At 37.2% G+C, this 27,925-nt stretch overlaps 1 protein-coding gene across 1 annotated transcript in view; it reads right to left on the bottom strand.

The window, feature by feature from the left end:
- Window positions 1–2,949: 2,949 nt before the first annotated feature.
- Window positions 2,950–27,925, bottom strand: part of OTOG (otogelin) — a 92,413-nt gene continuing 67,437 nt past the window's right edge. Inside the window, exons 37-57 of the mRNA XM_058829527.1 lie at window positions 26,296–27,916; window positions 25,107–25,275; window positions 24,040–24,176; window positions 22,772–22,861; window positions 22,220–22,403; window positions 19,424–19,644; window positions 18,415–18,553; window positions 17,344–17,538; window positions 16,274–16,486; window positions 15,421–15,525; window positions 14,959–15,069; window positions 13,974–14,075; window positions 13,436–13,534; window positions 13,035–13,075; window positions 12,457–12,532; window positions 11,782–11,960; window positions 10,882–10,986; window positions 10,340–10,459; window positions 9,466–9,511; window positions 4,831–4,910; window positions 2,950–3,576 (exon numbers count right to left, since the gene is read on the bottom strand). Of these exons, the coding sequence (XP_058685510.1) occupies window positions 3,376–3,576; window positions 4,831–4,910; window positions 9,466–9,511; window positions 10,340–10,459; window positions 10,882–10,986; window positions 11,782–11,960; window positions 12,457–12,532; window positions 13,035–13,075; window positions 13,436–13,534; window positions 13,974–14,075; window positions 14,959–15,069; window positions 15,421–15,525; window positions 16,274–16,486; window positions 17,344–17,538; window positions 18,415–18,553; window positions 19,424–19,644; window positions 22,220–22,403; window positions 22,772–22,861; window positions 24,040–24,176; window positions 25,107–25,275; window positions 26,296–27,916 (4,234 nt within the window). The 3' untranslated portion in view covers window positions 2,950–3,375. The remainder of the gene's footprint in view (window positions 3,577–4,830; window positions 4,911–9,465; window positions 9,512–10,339; window positions 10,460–10,881; window positions 10,987–11,781; window positions 11,961–12,456; window positions 12,533–13,034; window positions 13,076–13,435; window positions 13,535–13,973; window positions 14,076–14,958; window positions 15,070–15,420; window positions 15,526–16,273; window positions 16,487–17,343; window positions 17,539–18,414; window positions 18,554–19,423; window positions 19,645–22,219; window positions 22,404–22,771; window positions 22,862–24,039; window positions 24,177–25,106; window positions 25,276–26,295; window positions 27,917–27,925) is intronic.

The following is a 27,925-nucleotide window of genomic DNA, read 5'->3' as shown; positions in this document are numbered from 1 at the left end:
TATCTCAGATTAATTTACCAAACCACCAGGCAGCCCTATCACTAATTAGAGGAAGCATTACTCAAGAGGCCATTATCCCAACTCCAGGTCATGTACTAACAACCCCAGAGAGTGAGCATTTAGAAAACCCAATTTATATCATTATATTTCTTCTTAAAGGCCTTCCTCAAGGGTCAATATCCACAATATTCAAGAGTCCAGCTGCCAAATCTCATATTTTCCTGTGAATCAAGGCTGGGTAAGCTTACTGGCAGTAATGCAAATAAATTTTTCTTAAATGAGATGGAAATGGGCAATCAGCACTCAAACAACCAACCAATGTTTGAATGTTTCCACACTCGAATAAAAATCATTTTATTCAAAGATGGAAAAGCACCTAGCGTTAGAAAGATTTTAATTCCTAGATTTAATGAAACACAAGCCTGTGATGTTTCCCTCCCAACACTAGGAATCAGCCCTGGGAAGAAACTTCTCTCATGCAAATACCTGTGAGGGGAACAGAGTTATTGGGGTGGAATAAAGTTCTGAGACTTCCAAAGACATGTTCCAAAGAAGCCTCAGTTTAAAGCAGGTCAGTTTCAAGAAAAGGACTTAATAAAAAGAAAATAAAATTGTTCTAGGACTCGGTCATTTTTACAGCCCAAGCACTTCCAGCGTGGAAGGGCCAGATGAAACTCACACTGAGGTCCCTTTGGTTTCCAAAGATGTGGAAGTACAAATAGAGCACATCTTTTTCCAGCTGAGCTGCTTTGTAAGGTAAATACATGGTAAGGACCTGGGTTGCTTTGAACAAACACAGATAGGCTGAGGACATGTGAAGGAATTGAACATGGAGGCAGGAATGAAGTAGCTTTCCCGGTCACGTCAGAGGCAGTCTGAATCTTTCCCCTTGTTCCTCCTGGCATAAGCCTAATGTTTGCAAGAGCAGAAGTAGGGACTTAGCATGATGTTTATTATTTCACTGCTGAAGTAGCAGCAGCAGCAGCATTTGATTATGGTTACCAGACATAACGTCAGCTTTCTGCACTCACTGCCTGCACTAACTTTTCTCTTCAACCAACAGCTGAAAGTTTGGATCTCAAATGTTTTTCAGAGTTACTGCCTTGAGCTGCTAGAAACTCCTGCTTAAGTGGCAAGAAGAGGGACCACATTCAGCAGAGGGAAAAATGTTAGTTGGCCTAATTCCTGCTCTAGTTCTGTCCCTCATGGTGGTGTTTGGAACTTCACAACAAATATCATCTTGGTTGAGAGCAAAATAAACATCTCTTCTTATTAATTCCATCCCTCTAGAATGGCATCTACCAGCTGGTAAACTAAGGAAGGTTGAACTTCTCCTTTGAAAATGCCAAAGCATAGATTTTCAGCACATGGTGTCAAGGATTTAACTCTACTCAATGCCTCATAAACAGCATTTTTTTCTCCTGGATTTCCAAAGGATGGACTTCTCCCAAATTGTCCCTTCTTGCTAATTAGAAGACAGATTTGAAAAAGGAATGTGATCTGCAAAGTGAGCAGGGACCACACAAACAAGTAGAGCTTAAAGACACATTTGGCCCTAGTTTCTGAAGGACAATCATCACTACACAACAATTACTCAAAACACAGTCGACACAGTGCAGTCAAACTGAAGATTAATCTAGGAAAAAATATGGAAAGAGAATGTGAAGAAATTCACCTTCTTTTTCCCTTATTTTTCCAGGACAAAGAGTATGACAGTGTCAGAGTTTTGTTGTTGCAGTTTGATGAATAAGTGTTTTCCAAATTTTTGTTTGAATAAAATTACATAGATAAATTTTGCATTTCTGAGGCTGAAGGTGAACTGTGATGAAATCAGAAAAAATAGATTTTTAAAAATCCATAAGCAAGTCTCCTTGATGTACTACTTGTGATATCAGCAAACTCTAAAATTAACTATGTGCACCACTGAAGAAAAATATTAGTAAATATAGTGTGTTCCTTCACATGGCAGTAAGCTGCTCTAGCAATGACAGCAAAATTAATTGTAATAAAATAAGACTTCCTGTTGTTTATTAGATATTGTAAGAATGAAATGTACAGTATACAAAATTAATATCAAAAATGTTCACGATTGATTTTAACAATGCATTTTTCTTTGGATTTACGTAGAGAAGCAGCTTCCAAAGAGGGTGTACTGAGATCTATTTATTCTTGCACATCTCAAGCGTATCACTGCATGCTATCTATGATTTGAATCTACAAAACAAAAGGTACTGAATTTTTTGCTTAATCTCAGTGGCATTTGTTGAAGGAGAACAGAATACAACATTAGCTCAGAAATAAAAAAATCAGCTCATTACAAAAGAAAATGTAATTTTTCAAGTTCATAAAAAATTGCTTTTGAAATTTCAAACCTTACAATTGTACATTTTGAATTTCAAGAACTTAGCATAAGAAGTTGCATCTACTATACAGGTGACAAAGATTTTCAATTTTCTTTTCCTTTGAGGCAAATATATAATCCTCATTTTCTTTTCCTAATGAACTTTGACATCTTTAAAATTAGCGTTAAACAATGTTCATTCTCCTAAAGAGATAATTTAAGTACAGTTCATTTCATAAGGTGAAAGTTTTCATTTAAATTATATCTATATGAAGGAATATAAAATGGTTTTCATTTTTTAAATCTGCATTTTCAGTTTATGTCATATTGTTTAGCAGAAAGATAAAGTGCCTAATGGCTAATCTAGATGGCCTAGAGACAGCAGATCTGTTCCATAAACACATACTTATCATAATGCTTTTCACTACAATATAAAATACACTAGAAAAACTGAAATGATTCCCAGGGAGTATTACATACAGTTATAAGTATGAATAATATTTCCTTGACTAAAAAAAAAAAAAAAAATCCTAAATTTAATTTCTTATACATGCTTTACCTAGCAACAGGAATATGATTTAAACTGAAAATGATTCTCATGTTGTCCAAAGAATTTTTCTTAATAGCCACTAAACATACTTGCACAATTACAATTTTTAAAACAGTGATCTGTTCCCAGGTAAGTCAGGCAATGATGCAAAACTGGAATGGGGGCTTGACAAAGAGCGGATCAGCCTTCCAAAACAAAACAGATGGTGCTTCCTCTCTTTAGATGTCACCAATGTAAATCACCTTTTATGCTGGCACATACCACAAGAACCCCTAAAACAACACCTGTGAATGAAAATGAAGACAAATTACAATACAAATGATGCAAAGCCACTTTTCAGAAATCGAGGAGAGTCCAAATGTATTCGTGGTCTTTTGCAATAAACCAGTGAAATTCAGAGGATTGGCTATTATATTTTTAATAGATAAACTATATTATAATTATGCTGTGAACATCTGGGCTTGCTGTTTTATTTCTATTTTTTTTAAGACCATTGGCAAGAGCAATCTGTGGGCTCTTGGATGGAGTAGCTGACCCAGGTTGAATTGCTGGTGCAGTACAACTGCACAGTCCTTCTCTGCAGCCCGAGCTCCCTGCAGCACTTGCAGAACCTGGCGTAGGTGTTGATGTTGTAGTTGTAAATGCTGGCAGACGGGCATTTCCCGTCACAAGAAACGATGTTCACCTGGCAATACACACAGGCAATAATTAACAAATGGGAACAGGTAGGATAGTTAGGGTTTCTTAAGGAATTTTGAAGACATTAGGCACCCCAATCCAATAGCAAAGCAGTGAAAAACATATTTCCTCTACCCCCTTATGAAATCCCACTACATCTGGAAATAACCTCTTAAGTGCACTGCCCAGACAGGTCTCAATTTTAATGTTAATGATGAAATTTCTGTCAATTTCAGTAACAGATTTGCACTATTTTAACAGACAGAAAGAAGCAATTTCAGTTTTGAGTTTTAAAGTATTCATAACAACCTTGGCTTGAATACAGCACCAAATGTTCTTTCCACAACTCCTGACAGTATTCATTTCAGTGATACACTGATGCAGTGTTGCTATACTGGGTATCAGCAAGGAGGAATAAAAGAAACAATCCTTTGGAAAGCCGAAGGGTATTACTACTAACGATACCAAATGCGTAATATAGACTGTAAGACAAATAGGCTTAAGAAACTGATAATTTTTTTTCAAATTTAATAGTCAGGATTTGTGTTTCTGTTCAATGAAACACTGAGAATAAATTTCCTGGCTGCTCAAAAGCTTACTCTGCTAAATGTACTCTTGGAGTCATTTTAGAGGCTACAGCTGTTTCCCTACTCTCTTTTATTACAGCTTTTCCAGGCGCTCTTACACATCTCACACGAGACGTCTGTCTGCACCCTTGCTGCTGCTCTCAGCCTCACTGCTCAGCAGGACATGGTTGGTGTCCTCCAACACTAAATCCTTTGATAGACACACAGATAGTGCCTCATTCTTCCTTCACATTTTACAGCGTGCTCATGCTGCTGCCTAAAGAAAGCTTTCAGGTCCCAGGATTCCTTTCTTCATGAAGTTGGCATTTAAACACTGTCCCTGGGCAGATGAAAAATTACACACATCTGCAGCCATTTTAGCTGTAGAGTATTAGGGCAAGGTTCAGTTATAACAGTTAATTTGCATAGAATAATTGCAGTACAGGGTGAAATGAGACTAAATCGATATGCACCTAAATGCACAGAAAAAGAAGTAACAGCCTCCTTTTTTATTATTGAGATGACTGCTGAGAAAGTAGGGATAAAACAGCTCTGTGAAACACAGAAACCTCTGTCTCTGTGACAGAGATGGAGACAATGGCCTTGTGGAATCCGAGTTCTTTTTCTTGCTTCTTTTTAATATCTCATATTTTTTCCTCTTCTAATGAAAGAAATTGCCATGGCTATCTACTTACTGGTGTGTTACTCCTGCAGTCATTCTTGCGGATGGTCATCCTAACAGTCACCTTCTTACAGAATTTACCATCTTCCTTACCTGACAAATGGGCACAGATTTAAAAACATCAGCTCAAAGTTCTAACATTTCAGAGACAAGAACACTCCCAACCACTTAATGGGTTCAAGAGACGCAAAGAAAATACCCAGCACATCACTGCACATACAAAACTTTGCTGAAGTGACAGTAGCTGCACATCAAATCTCTTTTAAAATTATTTCATTCATCGAAGTCTCTTTTTATCTTTAATAAATATAAAAGGTTTATTGCTTACTCAGAAGCCTTTTATGAATGAGTCCAAAATTTTCAAAAACTTTTGTAAAACTGATCAAACTCCCATGTGAGAAGACTTGTTAGTTCATTCAACTTGTTAATGACACCAAATGGTATCATTATCAAAAGGTAAATTTTTAATAAAATTAAAAGTGCATTTTCCACAAAATAAATGCAACAAACTTTAATAGCAGCACTCACGTTCCAGTGGTATAAACAAAATTTTAAATAAATACATAACAGAAGCTGATGAAGAACAGGGCTTCATGGGGCTTTACATTTCTGTACATTTTTATTAAATCAAAGAACACCAGTGAACACATGAAACTTTTTATTTCCATTAACATTATTTCCACAATTTTTCTCATAGAAGTATGTACAAGGCACGTGGATCAAATAAAAGCGATCACAAGAAACAATGAAATTAAACAAGGAATTAAATTTAATCTAACAAGGAAATGACAAACACTGGAAGAAAAACAAAGATGTTCAGTGTAACGTTCAGTTGTAAGAGAACAGTATCTTCTGAGGGTGATGCTCTCTGTGCTGATAAACCACACCACGTTGCAGATCTGTAAGAGAATGAACAGCCCATTCCATCAGAAGAGTTTCCACTGTTTCACACACCATGATGCAGCCCCCAACAACTCTCCCCTTACAGAGCTGCCTTTTCTTTGAGCCAAGAATATCAAAGATTTTGACAAAAGGGGGATACTGTTAGCTCCAGAAATGCAAGGGCAATAAAGGATTAATTGGTTTCAACAACACACAATACTGACCTGCGACACAATTTGATTACATCTTGATGCACAATGTCCAGTTCCCTGCTCTAATCACTATCAAACTAGTAAAAATGCTTCTTAGAGAGACAGTTTTTAAATGTTGTTTGTTTGAGGGATTTTATTTAGATTTTTTTGTTGTTGTTGTTGTTGCTTGGGGGTTTTCTTGCCTTTTTTATTTTTACCTTTTTTTTTTGTTATTATATAAGCCTGCTACTCTTTCTAGACATAGCAGAGTTTTCTACATGACAGAAAGGACAGCAATAAATCTTGGAAACAAATAAAAACCTGCAGACAGAAATGTCTGGCTACTGCTTGACTGTCACTGAATTATGTTTGCTTAGGGAAAAATGAAAATGATAAATGAAGAAGAAAATAAAGTTTTTTTAAAAAACCCCAACTCACCGTTATTTCATGTTTTTCACAGTTCTTTTCATGGCTCTTTCTTCTTTTACATTATACATGGTGTGTAGGGTGGAGAATTCAGTGCAGCTGTGACTATGACTTCATCCAGGCTATGGTGAAAGTACATTGTATCTCATACAAAATAAATATATAAGGTATTTCCATGCATGTATTTTAGTATCCAATGCTTTTAAAATGAGCTTTACAACAAATATACGTTTACATGAAGAACCTTATAAAACATGGGAGCATTTTGTATGTGTCATAATATAATGAGATTCTTTTGCACCATCTGCATGGTTGAAAATCCTTGCTTGGTTTTTGGGTTGACTCATAACACTGTGGTCACTTAAAGCGACAGCAATATGAAAGAGAAATACAGATTTTGACTTAGTAGTCCCGGAGTCATAAGTGTGTAGGATGTACATAATGTAGGATGTATCACTCAGTGGCGTAAAACATCTCAGTCAACGTAATTTTCACTAAATAAATGCCAAAACCAGCATGTTACAATTCAAAGAATTAACATGCTTTATGTAAAAGAACAAAGATAATCTCCAATTTTCACAGACTAAACACAGGGTTGCTGTTTTCAGTATATTGTCTTAGCTATGGATGGGAAAACAATTACTTGCTTCTACTGTACATGGCACTGGAAGCAAAACTGTATGACACATCATCTGCAAAAATGTGGCTGACATAACAAGCTTTAACAAGCAAAGCAATTAGTCTCTATGTTCTAGTGCACTGTAAACATGATGGAATTAGTTTACCCTTTTAAACACAGCAGTTTTACACATGCAGCAAGCTAAAGACTATGCAAGTGCTTACTACCAACAGTACATTGTTGGCTGACAACAATGCACCGCCCACACAGTGCAAAGTGAAAAACAAACCAAAATGAGAGCCTGAACAGCCACGAGCAGTTGTGCTACACTGCAGCTTTGGCAATAATTGGGTAACAAAAGGTCTGGTGCTCCTATCAGGGAGTACATTGTTGGAAATCAACAATGATGCTGTTTGGGTTGGTCCTACTGATTTCAGGAAAAGGTACCTGTGTGACAGCCAACATAGGCTGTAGGAGTGACTGGGCTAACAAGGAATGGGAGGAGCATTGACACTGAAGAACCTGGTAAGAATATTGCACATTGAACAGAGCACGTGTTACAGAGGATTTCTGTAGTATGAAAACATTTGGGAGTTTCTAGATTTTGGAAAACAGAATTCAACTTTTAAATATCTGTATATTACAGGATCACAGAATGACTGAGGCTGGAAGAAATCTCTGGAGGTCATCTGGTCCTGCTTCCCTGCTCAGGCAGGGCTCATGGATCCAGCAGCTGAGTACCACATCCAGGCATTACTTGAATGCTAAATCTCATGTGCAAACCAGGGGGAATCTGGTCTATGTTGCTATAACCAAGCCAATCTGGTATCCTGAGTTCAATATGTCCTTTGGGGCCACAACAGAGAAATAGTGTCATTTCCTCTCTAGGTTTTGATTGAGCTCCTGGTTCTTAATTTTCATGACCAATTAAAACTGAAAATAAAAAATCACAATTGTTTCTAATGGCAAAGTACTTCAAAAGAAAACAAAACACTGATAATCCTTCTCATAAAACGTCTCCCACAATTACAACTGACTGACAGCTCTCATGGCAGGTTTGCTTGGAGGCAGAATGAACTACATGATTCACAGAGGTTCTGTGCTGTGCACAAACAGATGTGAAATCAAAACTCTAGGAATGTAATAGTAAATGAATCTCAGAAGTCACTGAGGTCTTCAATGGTTTAATTTTACTGTGTGAGGCATGACCCTGGTTATTTCACTTTTGTCTTCAACTATTAAGGAGAGTGGTTATAATCTTTCTCTAAGCATAGCAGCAAGATCTTCTGCCCCATTGAAAAGTAGCTTAATGCACATTTAACTGTCTTACTAATTTGTTCAGAAGCTGGTTTATTTGGCTGCTAGGGCATTGAAAGGCAATGTCTGATAATCAAAAATTGATCTCAGAGTGCCTATGGAGAACTTGCCACAGAGCTAGGTAGGACAAGTGCGTGAAACACAGGTCCATCAGAGGGAAAAAACTTGTATATTATCATTCCCTTATGGTGGGAACAGACAAAAAAATGAAAAACCAGATAAATTTTGCACAGTTTTCATAAACCTTTTACTAGAAAATGTAATGCAAGTCAGTAACACCAAAAGGTACCTCCCAGCTGGCAGCACATAACCCAGTGCAGCAGCTGTGCACATGTCAGGTAGTCACAGCTGTGCAAGCTCCAGCACACCCAGCAGGAAATACCTGTGCTTTTCTCCAGCTCTCTCCCGCACTTTCAGGTCTATGTTTCAGCCTCTTATGCAAATTTAGTCAGATTTTTGCATTTTTAAATATTATTATTGTACTGTCCAGTAGAAAAATCTCCTTTTCAGTTGCTTCTAATAGTATCAGCTTCAGCCTAAGGCCTTCATGAAATGAGCCAAAATACACCAATATATTGAGAAATGAAAATGATTTCTATTTTCTTGATTTCTATTAAGACATAATATCTTTCAAACCTATTCTGTAGAGAATTTTTATTCTGTTTTTTTTTTCTCCTAGAGAATTTTTATTAGCTCTCACAGATAATCAAGAAAGGGGGAATTTTAAAATTATAGAATCTTTTAAAAGATACTGCCTGAAGGTTTCTTAAGTGTCTATTAATTACTATATTCATTATTTACAAAATTAACTTACAAACCACAGAGGTCAATCTTCATTTTTACAAAATATGAACACATTAATGTAAATAAAGCATTGTTTTAAGGTACCCTCTAAAAACAGTACCTTTTATTTTACTAAATGCAGTACCTAAAATTTTGAGGAGTTTTACACAAGAACTACAAAATACTTGAGATAGGAGTTTCAGTGACCTGATCAGCTACAATCACTATCGGTGGAGTAAATGCTTCCATGTCAAAGTGTTTTCTTTTGATTTAACTCCACTATTTTCAGTGTTATTTACAGTGTAAACCTGTGAAAAGTGCAGCCTTTGAGATCTGAATCAAGCTTTCATATGGGAAATAATCCACTTTATTTATAATGTGAGAGAGATCAGAGAGACTTTTGAGGCAGGAATTGTCAATAATCACTTACATGTTTTGCAGCATCCTTCCAAAAATGGCACAACATAGCCACCAACCTGACCAAGAGATAAAGAGGAAAAACTTGATTTTTTTCAAGCATTCATTCCCATGTATCTGAACTATTAGGAATCTTTCAGATAAAACTCTGCATCATTGTTCAGGCAAATGCAACACTCTGGTGAATGGATGAAGGTTTGGCTATGAAACCAAGACAGCTCTGAAGGACCAGCCCTTGTGAAGAAGAACTAGAGCCCCTCAGTTCTTTCAGGACTGCTCCCTGCTTGTGTAACATCAGCCACCAAGGAAAGTATCTTTCTATCCACATGTAAATGTAGAATTACAGAGAGCAGCAAGAGAATTTTCCTTGCCTTCATTTCCTGGCACTTAGTATAATCTCATTTTGCAAATTCAAATAGAACTTTTGTTCTTGCTCCAAAACTAGCTTATAAAACTTTATGTCACTGTAGAAAAGATGCTCTTGATTTTAAGAAAGTCTTGTCTTTTTTTCAGTATTTTTGATCATTGTGCTGAATCACATTGCTATATACAGAAAATGTTAGAAAGGGGCGGTCCAGAAAAGCATCCAAGTTCAGACAATTGTATGAAGATTATTTGATGTTACAAACACCATTTTTTAAAAGAAAAATATATATAGTCTAAGAATAAGAAGAGGTGTGTCCAACTGTCTAACTCAGCAGCCTGGTGGGACAGTAGTCTGGTGTGCAGTTATACCTTTTACCTTTAAATGTCTGGGAAAAAATACAGTCACTACAAAAATTAATGATTTTCCCCTTCTTGAGGAAAAAGCATCTTTTGTCAGAGTTTAATCTTTTCATGCAAACATAAATCACAGCTGGAATGCAAACAGTGCATTGTACACTGACCTTCACACATTCAGTTTCATTAAAGGGTGGGCATCCAACTGCAGAGGAAACCAGAACTGGTCCTATTGCTGTACTGGTGCATTCATATCTGATGCAGTTTGAGATCCAAACAGCACCAGGCTGTCAAAAATTTTTAAACAGAAACTTTACTCAGCAAAAACAGTATTTCAAGTATTATTTAAACAATTTCATTGAATGAGATCTCACTTGAATCAACAGTAATACAGCAAAATATAATTTAGCCAAGTCCTGTTCAAGCACTGCATTTGAAAGTCCAATAAAAAATACATAATGTTAATCAGGTTCCAAAATAGTTGAGTTGACAGTAATTCTCTCATAGAGGATCAGAATACTTTTATTTTTGTTGACAGTTATATGGTTGACTCTCCAAGAAATTAATGTTGTGTACATGCAAAACTATTCCTAGTATTTGGCCAAATAAAGCTCTTTTCTGGACATCTTGTATGGCAAGATCGGTACAGTATTTCATAATTTTTTGTTTACTTCTAAATATTTTGAGAGAACAAAATATGGAAACTTACTTTAAAACTGGTAACTGTGCCATTGCTGAAAGTGTGGAGACAAGACAAGTTCTTGCAGCTACCACAGCAAGTCGTTAAGTCTTTTGGAGGCTGATAGACTTGGTTCTGCCAAAGGGAAATAGATTATTCCTTGTATGAGACCCTCTTGCAGTCCCATGCTTTACTACTGTAACAGGCAGATTTTTTTTCAGGTATCTGATTTTAGGGATATTTTTAAAATAACTTTCAAAACCACACAAGTCTACGTTTACAAACACTTCACACTCATAAGGCTTTTATAAAATACCTTTGATCTTAATTGAACTGAAAGGGGAGGAGCTCCAAATCTGAATTAACTGGTCTTTCTACCATTTTCAAATGTGACATCTTACTTCAAGAACCACTGAAATTTTAACTTTTTACACACTAGACATCAAGTAATTATAAAATTCTTTTAAAAATGTGTATAATATTCCCCTGGTAATGTATCATATCTTGTAAAAACACAATGTAACATTTGCTTATTTTATAAAGTTGTTTTCACCACATTTAGAATTATTCTTCTATTTATAATAATTCTTTCTGATTCTTATTCTGCTAATGTCTCTCAGGAATTTGTACCAGTTTGCACATAATGCAGCTGAAGCTCTGGAGGGATGCAAGGAGGCAGCATGCTATTAATCCGAGGAGGCATTCACAATATACCTTAGTTTGTGTAAGATTTACACAGCAGAGAAAACAGTGAAGAGAGGGAGACTTTTATAAACTTCCATCAGAATTGTGGTAGCACATCATTAGAGGGAGATATCCTAATTACTCTTTCCAACTTGCTCTATACTGTCATCCGCTCAACAAAACCCGTCACAAAGTATTTCAGGCCACCAGACACAACATAGAGGTCTAAATTTCTGAATTTCTTACAGCTTTGCACTTGACAGCGCAGTCTATCGAAGATGTGTTTATTCTGTAGTATTTAGTGGAGGGATCAATCACATTTGTACAATAGGAAATATGGCAAATTCCATCTGCACTGTGTTCCACAATTCTCTGCCCAGGAAGCAGCACACCTCTCTCATTACTCAGGCAAACTTTGTCTCTCACTGCAAGAAAACACAAACAGCATTCTCAGGCCAATCAGCTTGGCATCAAAACTCCACTAAAAATGTTTCAAACAGTGAAACAGGAGTAGAAACAGCTACTCCACTTATTCTAGAATTATGGGCCACATTTTCCAACAAATCATTAATAGTAAGCTATTGTTTCATTGCATTCACCAATTTTTTTCTAATATAGCCTTGCATGAAATCTAAATAAATATGTAATATTTTATTAGTTGCACCCAAGTGACAGTGCAGACTTCTTCAACTGTTTTATTTTGGAAGACTACTTCAGGATAAGAAATGTACCTGAAAAATGTCTATTTCTTCTCACTAATTACAGAGGACACAGAGGAGAACTAGCACCATTTGTGAATTTAGTAAATTAATCCTGACCCCTCTTCAGTGCCATATCAAAGTGAACGCCTTATTTTTAATTCCTAATTTCCCTTAGCACTTGGAAGGCTATTTCTTTGAATTAAATTATTTTCTGACTTACCACATTTGTACTTCACACAGTTACAGACATTTTCTGTACTGTTCTGAAACAGTTCATCTATCTCAAGTTTCTGCCCCTATGGATATAAAGACAGAAAAAAAAAATACACAGGAAACAACAATGGGTTTTCTTATTTATACAATCCTTCTCTTTTAAACAACTTTCCTTCAGAATCTGGGTTGCACTATCTCTTAAGGTTCTGCTTAGTCAGAGTGCATGATGTATATTAACATATTCACCGTAACAAATAGTACTAACAGTGATGCTTCAACACTAAACCCAAACTGTTATCCTGACTTATCCTGTGTGCATGAAAGCAGTCCTATTCTACCAATATATTGGGGCAGAATATGGTAATAAAAAGCCCTGAAATATCAGGGCTGTAGAGTTATTTTATTCTGCAAGGCATTTAGACTTAAGTGGCTTCTTAAAATTGTGTATATCTTACTTTAAAGTAATTTTTTTAAAAAGAGGTGATGTGCCATTTCATATTTCACTGATAAAACTATTATTCAAATACTGCCATATTGATTCGTTAAGAAATGAATAAAAAAACAGTGGCAAGATAAATTTCATACCAGTTTGCACTGAGGTTTGGGGATTGTTTCACATGCACATTCTGAAACAAAATACAACACCAGAAACAGTAGTTGAGCAATTTATATGCTATTTGCTTACAACAGATTCAACACAGAGAATTAAAATTCCAGATATAAAAGTCATCAAACCAAATACAGTAACTCTTACAACACTTTCAAGATGGTATACAACCCAGTTTGGACAGACAAATTCTACAGGATGCAAGAAAGGCAAAACAGGAGGATTAGGAAGTTCTGTAGCATAAAATTACTTTTCTGTATCATTTGCTCATGAGCAGATCATAATGGTGTAGTTGTCTGAAACCAGGCTTAAAACCAAGGGGCCAAAGCTGTCATCTCTCATTGTCTAAGGCAACTATAGTGGAAATCAGTGATTTTACCACAAGTCTGGAAGGGGCAGCACTTCTCCGGGCTCCACACCTCCACCAGAGACATGCCAAGCATGCATTTGAATTCAGGACAACGATGTATTTCACAGACTAAAGTTAAATGAAAGAAAGTACAATAAACACAATGTTGTCATTTCTGGGTGAGTGGAAATATTAATCAAGGTACAGTAAATGACCTACAATAAGTACTTTTGGATAACAGTTTACAAGACTAATAGTAAAAAACTGACTACTGGGTAATAACAGTATGGAGTACAAAATACTCTTGAAAAGTATTTAAATAATTTTAAATATCCAGAATTTAAGGTCTGAAACTACTCACTCTTCTCCATGATACAGATATCAGAAAATACTTTACACACATGAAATTTTAAAAGTAAAGACTATTTGTTCAGGACTACAGATGATAGATTGCTTATACAGCAAGTGGAGCTGTATTTCTAATCCACCACTTTGACACTGAACATCCAAACCACAAAATTTCCCATGTTCTCTGCTATTTAAAATATTAAAATCAAGTCAAACTTACTGCACTGGTATGTAGGGCAACACCTCTCAGTAGTGTTACCATCCACAATGAGAACTTCTCCTTCTTGACATCTGGGGATTTGATCTGAGCAAGCCCCACATGCTGGAGAAAACAATTATTTAAATCTAAAGCATTGGAAAAAATTTACTACTGCCTAGAAAATCTGCTGTAAGTTTGTCCCAGACTCATATAAGAGAGCAAAGGTACTCTGCATACTTTGTTTCTAGACCCATACAAAAGGCTAATTTTCAGTCCAGCTTGTCGCTTTTTTCCTTCATCCCCTGCTATAAAGAATTAATACATTTTTTTGAGAGCAAACATGATTTTCCCTCCGCCTCCTGTTATGAAAAATTTTGCTAGGTCTTCTCTCCCAGTAAGTCATGCTGTTTTTTTTCCAGGAATCTTTGATCCTCAATAAGATGCATCCCCTGTGATCCCAGTCTTACCCTCCCACTTGAACCCATATGACAACCACAACAGGAACTTTTCAATATGTACAGACTCATATTACTAATATGTAAAGACTCATTTTATCAAAAAAGAGTCAGACAGTGAGAAGAGCCAAATTCTGCCCATTGCTAACACACAATCAAAGCAATCTGATTACTGTAAATAACAGAATTGTAATTCACATTTCCAATTAACACTCAAATTTTTGCATGTGGAAGGGCCTTTCCTTCCCAGATATCTGTTCAAAAATAAAATAACTCAATAACACCTCATTATCTGATTATTATCAAATACTTACTGCATGGTAAAATTGGTGCTCATATTCTAATGGCAAAAGTGCAATATTATTATTGAATGAAGTCATTAAAAAGTAAACCCCAAAATAACTGAATAATGCCAATTTTTTAACCAGTTTTAAGCTTTACTATGTTGGGAGACCTAAAGGAAATGCAAGGAGTCTTAACTGGCAAGATAATAACAGACATAACTGCATATGCAAAACCACACTCAATCTCAACCAGTGAGGCTACTGTACCACATATATAGGCAATGCAGCAAGTATTCTCCACCCGAGCAGCTATCAGTGTTTGATCATCTTGACAGCTTGGCATCTGCTCCAATGGTTCACATTTTTCTGGATCACATTCTGAAAAAGGGACAATAGATATATTCCTTTAGATGAAGCTCAGCATTCCTCCTTCGTTATGCTATATCCCAAGGAAAGGCAGTGCGGAGTAGAGAGGTACTACAGGCTGCTTTAGAGAAGCTTTTACCTTGTATCCCAAGATCTTGCCTGATCATTTAACACAAGACTGTATCACATCTGCTCAAACTGAGGCACAGACCAACCCCGAGCTATAGACACAGCCTTGCAGAATTTTGTAAAAAGCCATACTAGCAATGGTACCTACACTACCATTATCCTTCTGGGTTGATCTATTTAGTTTACTCAATGTCTTTTAAAGAGTACACATTTTACCTTTCAAAAGAAACCTACCACAAACATAGCTGGGACAACAGGATTCTTCACTGTAGTAGGTGACCAACTTTTCCAAGCTGCTGCACTCGGGGATTAGGAGTTCACAGAGACTCTGATTACAAACTGTCACATAAAGGGAAGAAAAAGAGAAAAAGCACCTTCTAAACTATGCATTTATAAGTTGAGTGGAGCAGTGGCAAGCAGTATTTGCAGTTAGATATCTCAAAACTCCAAACTACAGGCATATGGAAAACACAATGGAGCAGCAAAACCTCCCATAAGGCAGGATTCAGAAGTGCTCATCACTTGCAACACTCTCCATGGAGGCAATGTTAAACTAGAGATGAGTGCTTGTGAGAGTGAAAAAAACCAAAGCTCCTCTGGAAAACTCACTGCAACACCATACCAGGTGGTCAAAACATGAAAATTGCTTACAGTTTCTTTTTGAAACTTTATAAGCTAAGCAAGAATTAAGTGAAAAAAAAAGAAGTTTTTCTGTAATTTCTTCATGCTCACTTTATAAATTAGATAAACAATAATCTGATTTCTTTTTCCTCAGAATTATCCAGATCATTTGTTTGTATTTTGATATTAAAAATAGAACAGTAATCTATAAACTTAAGGGAAACGCAACTCATGTTCAAATAAACATAGCACTATTTCAGTCCTTCTCATATCCGCTACCTCTACCCCAAAACCTACTGGATATTGAGCCGAACATTTTCTACAGTTTTCTATGTGATCTGTAAATTCAAACCAAAGTAATTTCCATTTTCTTCAAAAGTAGCATGTGTAACAGGAAAGCAAACCTCAGAGAAAGGACATCTGCATATTCCAGTGAGCAGTATTCACAGCTATGAAGAACACTTACTACAGATCTTCTGAGGGCAGCATGTCTGATCATCAGGGACAAGCAAAGCCACTTCTGCAAATCGCTGACACTCCAAATTGGGGATCTCTGAACAGTTGTACTTCACTGGAATAATGGTCTCACTGTCAACACATTTTTGCATGCAGCATCCATTCAAAGAAGTTCTCCAGATCTCACCCAAGGCATGAGGTGCTCCTGAGCTGTCGGTACAAGCTAGATCAGGACAACAGAAAACAGAATAATTCCTTTTAAACTCCAGTTTTGATCACCATTTTTTTCCATATTGGATGTGGATCTATGAAGCATAAAAATCCCAGTTTCAAAGGCTTAATTATGTTAATGACTCCACAAAAAAGTTGATGAGAACAGTAGGTTACTGAATTTGTATAAGAAAGTAAGACACTCAACACCTTCCCAAAGATCCAGACCTCCAATTTGTTTTGTGTCTCCACTACAAAGCCAGTCACTTAAAATCCAAATCCAATCCTTCAATTTTTAAAGTAATGACCTGAAAAGAAGCTACTTTTCTATTTTACAAATTTCAAAACTATTATTTACAGTGCTTTTAGTACTCTGATTTATCATAAACTGAATCTTTAAGGTTCATGTTGTTAGAGAGAAGAATTGGTCCATTATTTGTTGTGGTGAGGCAGAATTGCAATGAAAATAAACACGAATGCTGGCAGGACACACGCATGTATTATTGAAAACACGTAATGAACTGCTGCTGCATGTCATTTGAATGCCATTGGGTATCAAAAGGTTGGACCCTTGGCAAAGGGCTTGGGTGAAAAGGAGGCCAAGACTAACACACTTACAATAACTGAATACATAAACTTAAGCAAAGACTTTGAAGAGCATCCTCCAGCCAAGAGAAAGTGAGCAATATTGCACATCACAAGGTCATCCCCTGCTTGCTCACCTGCACAGTTAATGTTTACTGAATATCTAGAATCTGCAAATGAATGACAGAACTCACAGAACACCAAACCAGAACTCAACTTATGAGTAATGAAGTATCTGACCACCAGCTTGCAGATAATAAAGAAGAAAATCACATCCAAATATACCACATTTTTCTTCAGGAATACAGACAGCAGTATGAGTCCGGTGAAGGATGGTCCCTCCAGCACAGACACAGCCTTCTGTTAGCACTGAGCAGGAGTCTGAGTCCAGAGGAGCAACCTTGTTATTCTGACAGCTCTCTGGAACCTCACAGGCAGCTATGCAAGGCTGGTAGGAGAAGTTTTCAGAGCAGGGGAAGGCTAGGAAGGAAATAAATAAATCAGACATTGTTCAAGTTGTAATCTCATGGAGCAACACCTAAGAGAACACATTACTGTCTTCTTGTCAACTTCCTGCACTTGCCAATTGAGTTGGATCTACCAGCCTGAAACACCAACACAGACCAGTTACCCACGTAACAAATTCAAACATAAGGAATCTGCAAGCACTTCACTCCTTGTAATAACATTTTCATCAAGCTTCAGTTTGCATTTTGGCAGCAGAGATATCAAACCATGCAACAGTGTTGACACAAATGAATTCAAACTTCAAAAACATTTTCAAATACTACACAGATCAGTCATAGAGTGTTCTGAATAACTTGCAGTGGCCAAAGAAATTGCATCACTGTGATATAAAAATAAGTGTGATTCATCCCTTCACAATGGATAGAATATGTATTTACAGCTATATAAAATATTTACATATTTTATAAGAGCTCCTTTTAACAGTTATTTGCTAATAAAATCCATACAAACTGAAGAATTAAAAAAAAAATTGGCTCAAAACCACAGATGAAGGTCGATCATGTTATCACTGAAGGGGGCTTTTCCTAGGTGATCATGGACAGCATAAGGAGATGCTGTGATCCAGCTACAAATCCCATTTGGCCTTAAGAGTTGCTATGGGAGAATTCTGCTGCCAGGACACGCTAAGATCTTAGGTTTTACTCCTTACACTCCATCTAATCTCAGAATTATTTAATTTCTCTAATCCCTTCTCCAAAGGCACAGCTTTCTGCAGCAGCATCATGAAGACTCAAGAAACACTGGTATTTTCAACTTATAATAACTCTTAAATTAGGCAAATTTTGTCTCTGTGAACACTAGAGGTGGGCATACATCCAGAATACTTACGGCAGTAACCAGAGCTCCTCCACTCTATGCAAATATTGAATTTGTTGCACATTGCCACATAGGCAGCTAGTGAAACACATGGATTTAGAATGTACTCAGTGTCTCGAGCCCATATATCACAGAATTGCTCAGGTGGAACCTAACAAAGGAAAAAAAATGAGATGGCACACCTTCATAGAGGCTATGCTAGGTAGGAAACACTGACCTTTAAAAATATCCACTACAGAGAAGCCAAGAGTTCTTGGTTCATGGTAAGCCTTCATTGCTCTACAAATATAATCTACTAGTGTTTAAAAGTAAGACTTCCTGAACATTGACATGATTATACTCCTTAGTTTCATCTTTAATAAGTGCCAAGATAAGATGTAATACAGTTTTTCGAGTAGAAGGCACTATTACTTTGCTCCTTCTTACCTCTACATTTTTACCTATTTTTGGTCTCCTCACCATCAAAACCAGCTATATACAAAAGGCCAAATGGTAAATGTACTCCTATGACCACAGATAATTTATTTGCACACCAAGAGTTTGTTTTTTGCTTTAGGCTTTCAAGGGTCTGTTCTGTCCTCTCACATCTCCAAGTTGGAACTCTGTCTCTAGAGCCTTTGAAGAATGCAGGTTCTCAGATTACCTACTGCAATTTGGGAGTTTTTAAATTACTGAAGGCTTAAGGATTAATTAAATCCTAAAACTATTTTCTTTTATGTTCTTTCTGCATCTTATTGATACAGTTGAATTATCTTGACTGGTTTATGAATTATGTGGTATTTCAAAACTAATAGGTGAAATTCAGCTGAAACAGGTGAAAGTTGCTTATTGCAACACTCCTATCAAGCTGCCATACTCTTCAATTACTTTTACCTTGCAAATGTAAGCACACACAAAAATATGCATCTCATTCAACAGATATGGTTACATGTAGCCTCACATTAGTGAAATTAACAAGTGAACAAAATTCTATCTGAGCTGCAGCTCTCTCCAAATGTAAGCTTTGAAATAGTTAACATACATAAGGGTGACAGCTGCTGAAGGTCTGGTTCAACACCATTCTTAAGCACTCTGAGCAGTCCATGACTGAGCAATTAGTTTCCTGATGCCTGTCTTCTCCAACATACTTTAACGTGTCTGGCACTTGCCAGCTGTCTATAAAAGTTGAGGGTGAACTGCTTTGGCTTAAAAATGTCCTGTTGGGTAGCATCAAGTCATTTTCCAAGATTTTATCACAAAACCCTATAAATTAGCAGAAGGAAGAGAAAAAGAAAAAAAAAAAAAAGGCAGGTTAACACATCTAATATATGTTTGAAGTAGCATACTCAAGAAAGTCAACAGCTTTTCAAAATTTTATACGACATGACAGTATCACAACCTACAACAGATGTAAGAAGTCTTCGTTAGGATCAAAATACACAAAATTCAGAAAAACGAAGGAAAGCAAAAGTAAAGATGCATCTCTGAATGGAAATCTACTGCATATCAAAGAGCTGCTCAGAAACTGGAAGTTTGCTCCTCAGCTACACAAACACTGAACAAAAATGTGTTTTAAAAAAGGTTGCAAAGCACCTCCATAAAAGGCAACAAATTAAAACTGTGTATGTTATCAGAAAAGGGAACAACCATAAAATGCCAGGATGCTTATTTGATACCAGAAGGCAGAATCACATTTTTCTGTTTTAACCAAGATAGTCAGAAATTCTGAAACACTTTGAAGCAAAAGGAGCAATGTAACATGGACAGTGACTGTGGTCAGCAAAGAACATTCAAGCACTGCAGGTCTCCTCAGACAATCCTTTAAATCCAGCAGGTAGAAAAAAGCAGAATGATGGACCACTCTTTCTTCCTAATCAGTTTCTGAGACTCTTGTATCAGGCTTCTAGATTGTTTTCTTCTGTTGTCCCCACAAGCACAATCCTAATTCTTTATCTCTTTCAATACAAAAAATTATTTGCGGATTCCAACCCTTTCTAAAGAACTGGTCTGTTTTACCATTTTAAGCAATTCCTGATGACAACCAGTGATACAGCAATAGGCATTCAGAGAGTAAAACTGCTTTCCACACTGTGTCAGATTGAACCTTTTGAGTCTGTATTTGTAACACAGACAGGAAGCGCGTGATGATTCTGAAAAACTTCAAAGGATTGCTATCATGTCAAGGACATATTTTCTCACTTCTCTTACACTTTGACAAGGAGGTTTAAAACAGCAAAACTAAAACTTCACATTTTTCTTGGCAGGATTTGGTTGCAACTAGAACTGACATGCTTTAAATCCTCTTCACCAGTTTTGCTATCGAGATGCCCATGTTCCCCTCCCACATCCCTCATCTCCCATCCCTGCTCTTCACCAGCTGCCACATTTGCCCAATCCTTGCACTGTAAAAGACACAGTTGTTTCTGAATCTTTCCAAGGGATGCTTGTGCTACAAATCTGTAATGGTCTTTTCAGTTTTAGCATTTCCATGAAGAAATGCTAAATGCTTTTCCATGAGAAATCAAGACCTGCCGATGCTGCAGTTCAGCTAAAAGCTATTGAGAAAGTACACTGCTTGTATTTGCTGTAACACAGAAAGCACAGAAAGGAGTTTAGGCTGGAGTAATTCACCCTGAAAAGATAAAGTACAACGAGCTCATTTGAGGCAGGCTCTACACGGCACCAGGCAACACTGTGCAGGCAGACTTATGCAGAGAACCTCTCAGTCACAGAAATACACAGCACATTCCCTGAAGAAGTTGTACTTACAACACCATCCACAGAAGTGTGTTGTCATTTAGTCAAAATGCCTTGCAAACCAGGAATGTAATGTTCCAAATCCTCCCTACCACAGTAATCAAACAGGTAAAGGCAAAAGAGATTCACTGGATAACTTGAATCAGTCTTATTATAAATATCCACTGCCCTTATTGTCTTGTTTCTGTTTGATTCAATTGCAGTAACAATTAGCCAAACAGAGTGAGAACAATACTGAAAACTAAGAAATTAGGACAAATAAGAGATAAAGATCAAATTTCAAAATGGTGTAAATTCAAACTCTCTTTGTGAGAAGTACAAATCTGTCAGCAGGACTGGAAACTGGACTGAGCTATTCCTGGTATTTGATACTGAGCTACAGGCATTTGCCCTTTCTGAAACTGGAAAGTTATCCACTGTAATTATATGATCTCCTTAATCCTGATTTCCAGCTCCAATTTACAGCATAAATTTACAGAAACAGCTACCACAGTGGGGATTTACATCAGCAAGTACATGCTTGCAAAAGCTGTAACAACACCAGCTTATTCAAGGCAGTGCTTTTTAGAAAAAAAGAAAGCAGGGGAAACTTGAACAGGCCTAACAGAGTGCAATATTACTAAGAAATTCCCTCAAAATATTTTCTCCAACAGTTAAACTAAGTTTAGTTCTCTAAAGTTACATTTTCTGGGAATTCTGACTTTTAAAACTGAAAACAGCACGTACCACTTCCTCTCAGAGGGATATCAAACACTAAATCTGTAAATGACCATATTTTAAATTATGGATTTAGACCCATCTTACTCATTTGGGTTTGATAACTGCAATCATGCCTGTGGTTCAAACAGCTTACAGACAGAAGCAACACTGTGGGAAAAGAGTGATGACAGGAATAAATACCAAATATAATTTCAACAATAAGCAAAATTAGTAATAGACTAATTTTAATAGCATTTTAAAATCTGAAGTGATCTGCAATAAATTTTTGGGACAGACCCTGCAATAAACAATTTATATAATTAGGAAAATGTGTCTCCCTAGCATCTGAAAGCCTTTATTTCTTGCACTACTATATACTTACCACATAGTCCCAAAGCTCCTGGTTCTCTGGTACTATTCAACTCAATAATCATTACACCTGTGTTGTGAAACCACTGAATTCTGATTTTTGTTGGGGTCTCAACTGCATACTTGAAACCTGAATCTTCAACTTTGTATCCATATTTTCTAACAGTAGGCCAAGCAGATCTTGAGTTTACTGTTATCTAAAAGACACACAGAAGAGTGATTAATTGTCAGGTAGAAGAACTAAGGCCAGATTTTTGGCAGCTTAGGAATCTAAGTCATGAGTCATTTCAGAAGCAGTCAGTCTTTCCTCCTTAAAGATAATACAGATACCAAAGGTACTAACAATTCATGTGCCTTGCTCTGAGATTTACCTTGTTAATTTCCCTTGGATCAGAGTTTGGCTCTTTGAATTTACCAGGAGAAATTTACTTAATTACAAAATTGGAACAATGAATCACATAACCTATGGTGTCCTACTCTATTCCTCAGTATCCACCTAAGGAGGCAGCTGGCTGAAGAAATAAGGTGTCACCTAAAGGAAAATAAAACCCCTCAAAATACTTACTTTTCTGCTTAAACGATTGATAATAATTTGATTTGATACATAAGTTAGGTTCAACATTGCCAGGCACAAAGAAGTTGAACTTGAATTCCTCTGTGGAGAAAGCAAAAATACATCACCCATAGCCATGATGTGCAAAATCTGAATACATTGGATGCTTACTGGTTTTAGGTACTGGGACATTAAGGATGTTTTGGCGTTATACTATTAAAAGAGGAAAACCATTGCTGATTACAGTTTCAAGTCAAGACTACAGAGTTTATCTGGATAAACAAACGAAATACTATGACCTCATTGTTTAAAACAACTATGCTATATCATACAATCTTGGAATTAAAACAGAAATATAGGTTTTCAGGAGAAAAAATATGGTGGACTAGCTGTTTGGACAAAAAAATAAGAACTACATATCTGAAGGTCAGCAAGAGTGAGACTGGGAATGACAAATCTGTATGACATGTACAGCACAGAAGTAATGGATCAGGAATAAATGCATACTTCCTGAGCTACATAAGGGTAAATAAAACAGAAAATATTGAATACAAGAAGAAAAAAAATATGAAAGTCACAAACACATCATCTTCAGATCAGTCATACTGAGCTTCTGAAATTAACTTCCATTACATGAAACCTGGGACCAAATTTTGTAATGGACATATAGACATCAAATTGCCTAGCTTTCACAGGAGAGGCTGGAGTTAAAAGGAATTTTGAAACGGCTCACAAGAAATGATCTTTTCATGACAAAACCCAACCCATACTACCCATTAGACAGGATCCCCATTAGGCATTCTTACTCCTGTGTCAGAAACTTGGAATGCACAGGGTGGTCCCATCCAGTTTGGCATTCCTACAGTCTTTTATGGCTCTGAAGATGGGTGTTTCCAGTCCAGGTTTGCCCATATGAACATAGATAAAAATCCTGCATTGAAAGAGACTGGTGGTATGCTGGTACAACTGTGGTGGTATTTGTTAAAAGACAGCACTCACAGAAGTGAGTAATGATGTAAATCCACTTAATCTCTCACCACCTTGTTTGTATTACACATACCACAGGATAACATGGACCTACCTCTCATCTTCCAGCTATATCTATACAGGGGTTAGATTGTAATACAGTTCATAAGTACTGTGAAATGCAAGCACAATTCATAGATATTGCACAGAAGTGAATAATAACCACAATATAAAATATTACTATGCTCTTGCCTTTCAGATACATCTTATTAGCAGTACCAAACACCTTTTGTTAGCTGATAAATGTTAGTTACCATTCTACAGTCAAGGACATGGATGGTTATAGTTTCATCTGGAGTTTGACTAACAATGTAGGATGCTTCTTTGAATAAAGCCAAATGATTTCCATCATAGGTTACAATACTCAGATCAGAGAAAATGGTGCAACGACCTAAGGAAGAAAAAAAGAAAATGTATTTTCTAACTCTAGAATTCCAGTAAATCTTACAAAATATGAAGACAAACCAATAAATTTTATAAGATGAACTAGCTTACCAAGAGGTTCATATATGCAGCACATTATTTGATACTGCTGCATCTTTGTAAACGGACAGCAGAATCAAATCCTGCATATTTTCAGAGGGACAACCTACAGACCTTTGCAATCAGCTATTTCCTTACAGCTCTTGCCAACAAAGGTTTGCAATTTTTAGAAACCCCAAACTAAGAAAAACCATGAGTGACAGCAGATCATGCCAGATTCACAGTTCCCCTGTAGTCTTATTCCTCAGGTGAAAAGTTTATTTTTTCCTCAGTCTTATTGCTAAAGCTTTTGTGTTTCAGTGGGCTTGGAGTTCTACTCCAAGTCATTTCAAACTCTAAAGCCTAAGCAGAAGTTCTAATTGCTTATCTCTGCATACTTTATTTGCTATGATGAAATTGAATTTTCTTAAAGGTTTGGATTTTTTCTGCTCAGTTCTAGGTAATTGATGGGAGTGAGTACAATACAGTCCCCAAACTGCTAACAGAAGTAGTTAACAGTCTAGGGAATCTTTTCATCCTGAAGTAGTTAAAAAATGAACCAAAAAATCTGTACTGATTAGGTATCCCCTGATTAGAGAGATGGCAAGATGCATCTAAGTCAGACCTAAACATATCCACTGCAGATACCTAACGCTGAGTATGTTAAAGGAGCATTTTTGTTTTATTTCCCTGGATGTAAAACCACAATTATAAATTTCCTAAGAGAATGAGTAACCCAAAAAATGTGCATCTTCTACTTCTATGCTATGTTATAGAAGTATCAGTTCTTATGCTTCTTACACATGCATTAAATTGTTACCCAAATGCACTTCAAAACTGCTGCAGAACTAAAACTTACATGCACATTCCCACTTTGGGCAGCATTTGTCGCCATTTGTTTGAGTAGCAAATCCTAAAACTCCACAGCTGGGCTGAGTAGCATTGTATGGGCAGTTCTGTGACTTATTAACCTGGATCAGTTGTCCATCCAAACAAATGTGTTTTATGCATTCACTCTCTGTGATTGGCTAAGGGAGATTCAACAAAAGACAGTGGTTACCATTCTTACCAAGTTAGTATCACAATACTGTATAGTTTTTGCTGAAAAAGGGGTTCACATCCTTCAGGCACAGAATACTTATTGATCCCAATGATGCCAATGGAAGCTACAAGCAAAGAGCACCTTTGTAAACCTGACCATTCTGACCACAGATTAACACTGCTGTCCTATAGTAAAGATGAGAACAGCACTGAATTTTGAACTATACAATGAAAAAAGTTGGGAAGTATGGATGCTAACTGTGAAGCAGGGAGCATGGTGCCTGTGAAATTGCAGGCCACATAACTTTCTCAGTCTTGCCTGGGAAAGTGGCCTGGGAATTCATAAGGAGGAATTAAAACAATCCTCAGAGATAGAAAGCACCCTTGCAGGTGCTGTTTGTCTGCTCCTTGTTTTCTTGCAAGAGAAGGTCGAGGGGTGGTGAACCCCACTGACCAATGATGGTGATGTGTTAGTTTACTAACCAATAAGAGTTTTCTTTTCTGTACTTTCACGTTATCGGTCTATAAAAAAGACCTGAGGTAATAAACAGAGAGAAATTATCCAGTTCGACTCCACAAGAGAGTCTGTCGTTCTTCCCTCTGTGCTCAATAGAGTGACAAGGGAAGGGAAAATTTGGAAGGAAAAAAGCAAGAATGATAACAGGGGTGTCTGGAAAGATGTGCTTTAAGGAGGGCAACATGACAAAACACTGGCACTGGACAATGTGAAACACCATATTTTGCCAAAAAACCCATTCTTGTAACTGTCACACTCAGAAAACTGAGGCCTAAAATCCAGTGCAGCGTAACATTTAGAAAAAAGATAATATGCAGGCTGAAGTCCTTCAAGGTTTCAGATGGATAACATAATTGGGCTCCCTTGTTCAATACAGATACTTTAAATCCTAAAGATCAAGGCATGGCTCACAATCTCATTTTTTAATCAGTGCGTAAAAGTAACTAAGGCATATTCCAAAGCAGGCAGGTAATTATTTATATCTACTCACTGTACAAGTTTGAAGAGTCGCTGTTTCTCGAGACAACATAAAAGGTGATGCTGCAGCTCCTGCCATGGATTCAGCTACTGCCAGCCCATCAGAAAATGCAGTAGTAAAGCCATGAAGTGGTTTGGTAGATAAAGAAGTAAATGAGGAAACTGATGGAGCTGCGGTGTCATTTGGATGATCAGATATCATTAGCAGTGAACTCACAGAAGGTGTTTGTATCTCAGATGTTATTTCAAATTTTGCAGTTTGATTAGTACTGATAGATGATGGAGGTATAGAAGAAAGTGGTTTTGATTCAGCAGGTGAATATACAGTGGACAGATGTGAAGCTGTGTTTGTGAAATACAGAGGGTAAAATGTCTGAGGTGTAACAGTAACACCCTGAGTAAGGACAGATTGGAATCCTGTTGCTAATTCTGACTCTTCAGACTTTACTGTGTCCAGGGGCATGGCTCCTTTTGCTTCTGAAGTAACGGAAAGAGAGCTGGAGATGGACTCTGTGACTGCTGCTGCTTTCTCTGAAGCTGCTGATGCAATACTGACATTTTTCCCAGCACTGCTCATCGCTGGAGAGGCTGCAGCTGCAACTGATGGATGGTCCCCAGTCGACAAGGCTGTCCTTGCTAGGATCGTGGAACTGTAGGTGGTGGTTGAAGGCATGACCTCCTTAGGCGACACCACAGTTTTCTCTGTACCACTTCTCCCTGATGTGGATCCCAATGCAACGGGAATTTCTGTCCTTTCTGGTAGCAAAACCATTGAAGAGGTTGACTCGGAGTCTGGTGAAGGTGATGCTTCAAGTGTTTGTCTTGAATCAAGGGATTTAGTAAATGAGCCCTGATGTGTGAATTTTAGATCTGTAGCTGCCTTTTGCGTGGAAAACAAAGGAGACAGTTCTTTTGTAATTGTAGTTAAAGAGGAAGTGGAAAGCAGTTCTGGTGAGAAAGGGGGAAATTTGGTGCCAAAAATCAAGTCAGCTGTTGTTCTAGCTGGGACTGTAGGCTGCAAAACAGAAGTTCTTGATACAAGTGTCTGTGTGACTGAATCAGTTAAATGCAAATATTTTTGAGTTGGTAAAACAATTTTGGTAGGACCTACCAAGGTAGGTAACATACTTGAGTGAATACCTTCAGGTAGTGAGGTCTTTAAGGGGTAAAAGGAAGTCAATTCTACTGTAGCATCAGTTGTGCTAAAGACAGGTTGTGGCTGACCAGGGGATTTGGTTAGAGATTCTGCAGGATGCTGGTGAACTTGGCTTGCCAATGAATGTTCAGAGGCCTGATGACCAAGTTCTGTAGTCTTCTGAGTGGAAGAAGGTGGTATAACAGTGGTCCTTGTGGCCTGTACTGAAAGTTTAGCTCCTGAAGATGTCTGCAAGGAGAAGGGGCCTGCTGAAGATAGGGGCAGGGATGGCTGAGCTGCAGCTGCTGGAAGTTTCACTGCTTCTGTTAGGCTTTGGACTGCAGGTTTTAATGCTGTAGAAACCATTTTAGTTTCTACTGAATATTTTGGTGTGGTTGTTAACTCTGGTACCAGTTGTGTTAAAGAAGGTGAAGAAACTAATTTATCTCCTAGATACAGAGAGGTGGAGAAAGCATAAGAAGACTTTGTTACTGGAAGTGCAACAGAA

The sequence above is a fragment of the Poecile atricapillus genome, chromosome 1, assembly GCF_030490865.1.
Source record: "Poecile atricapillus isolate bPoeAtr1 chromosome 1, bPoeAtr1.hap1, whole genome shotgun sequence".
In the NCBI taxonomy this organism is placed as follows: Eukaryota; Metazoa; Chordata; class Aves; order Passeriformes; family Paridae; genus Poecile; species Poecile atricapillus.
Note: the sequence above shows the minus strand (reverse complement) of the source record. Positions and strands in the feature narration are given on the sequence as shown.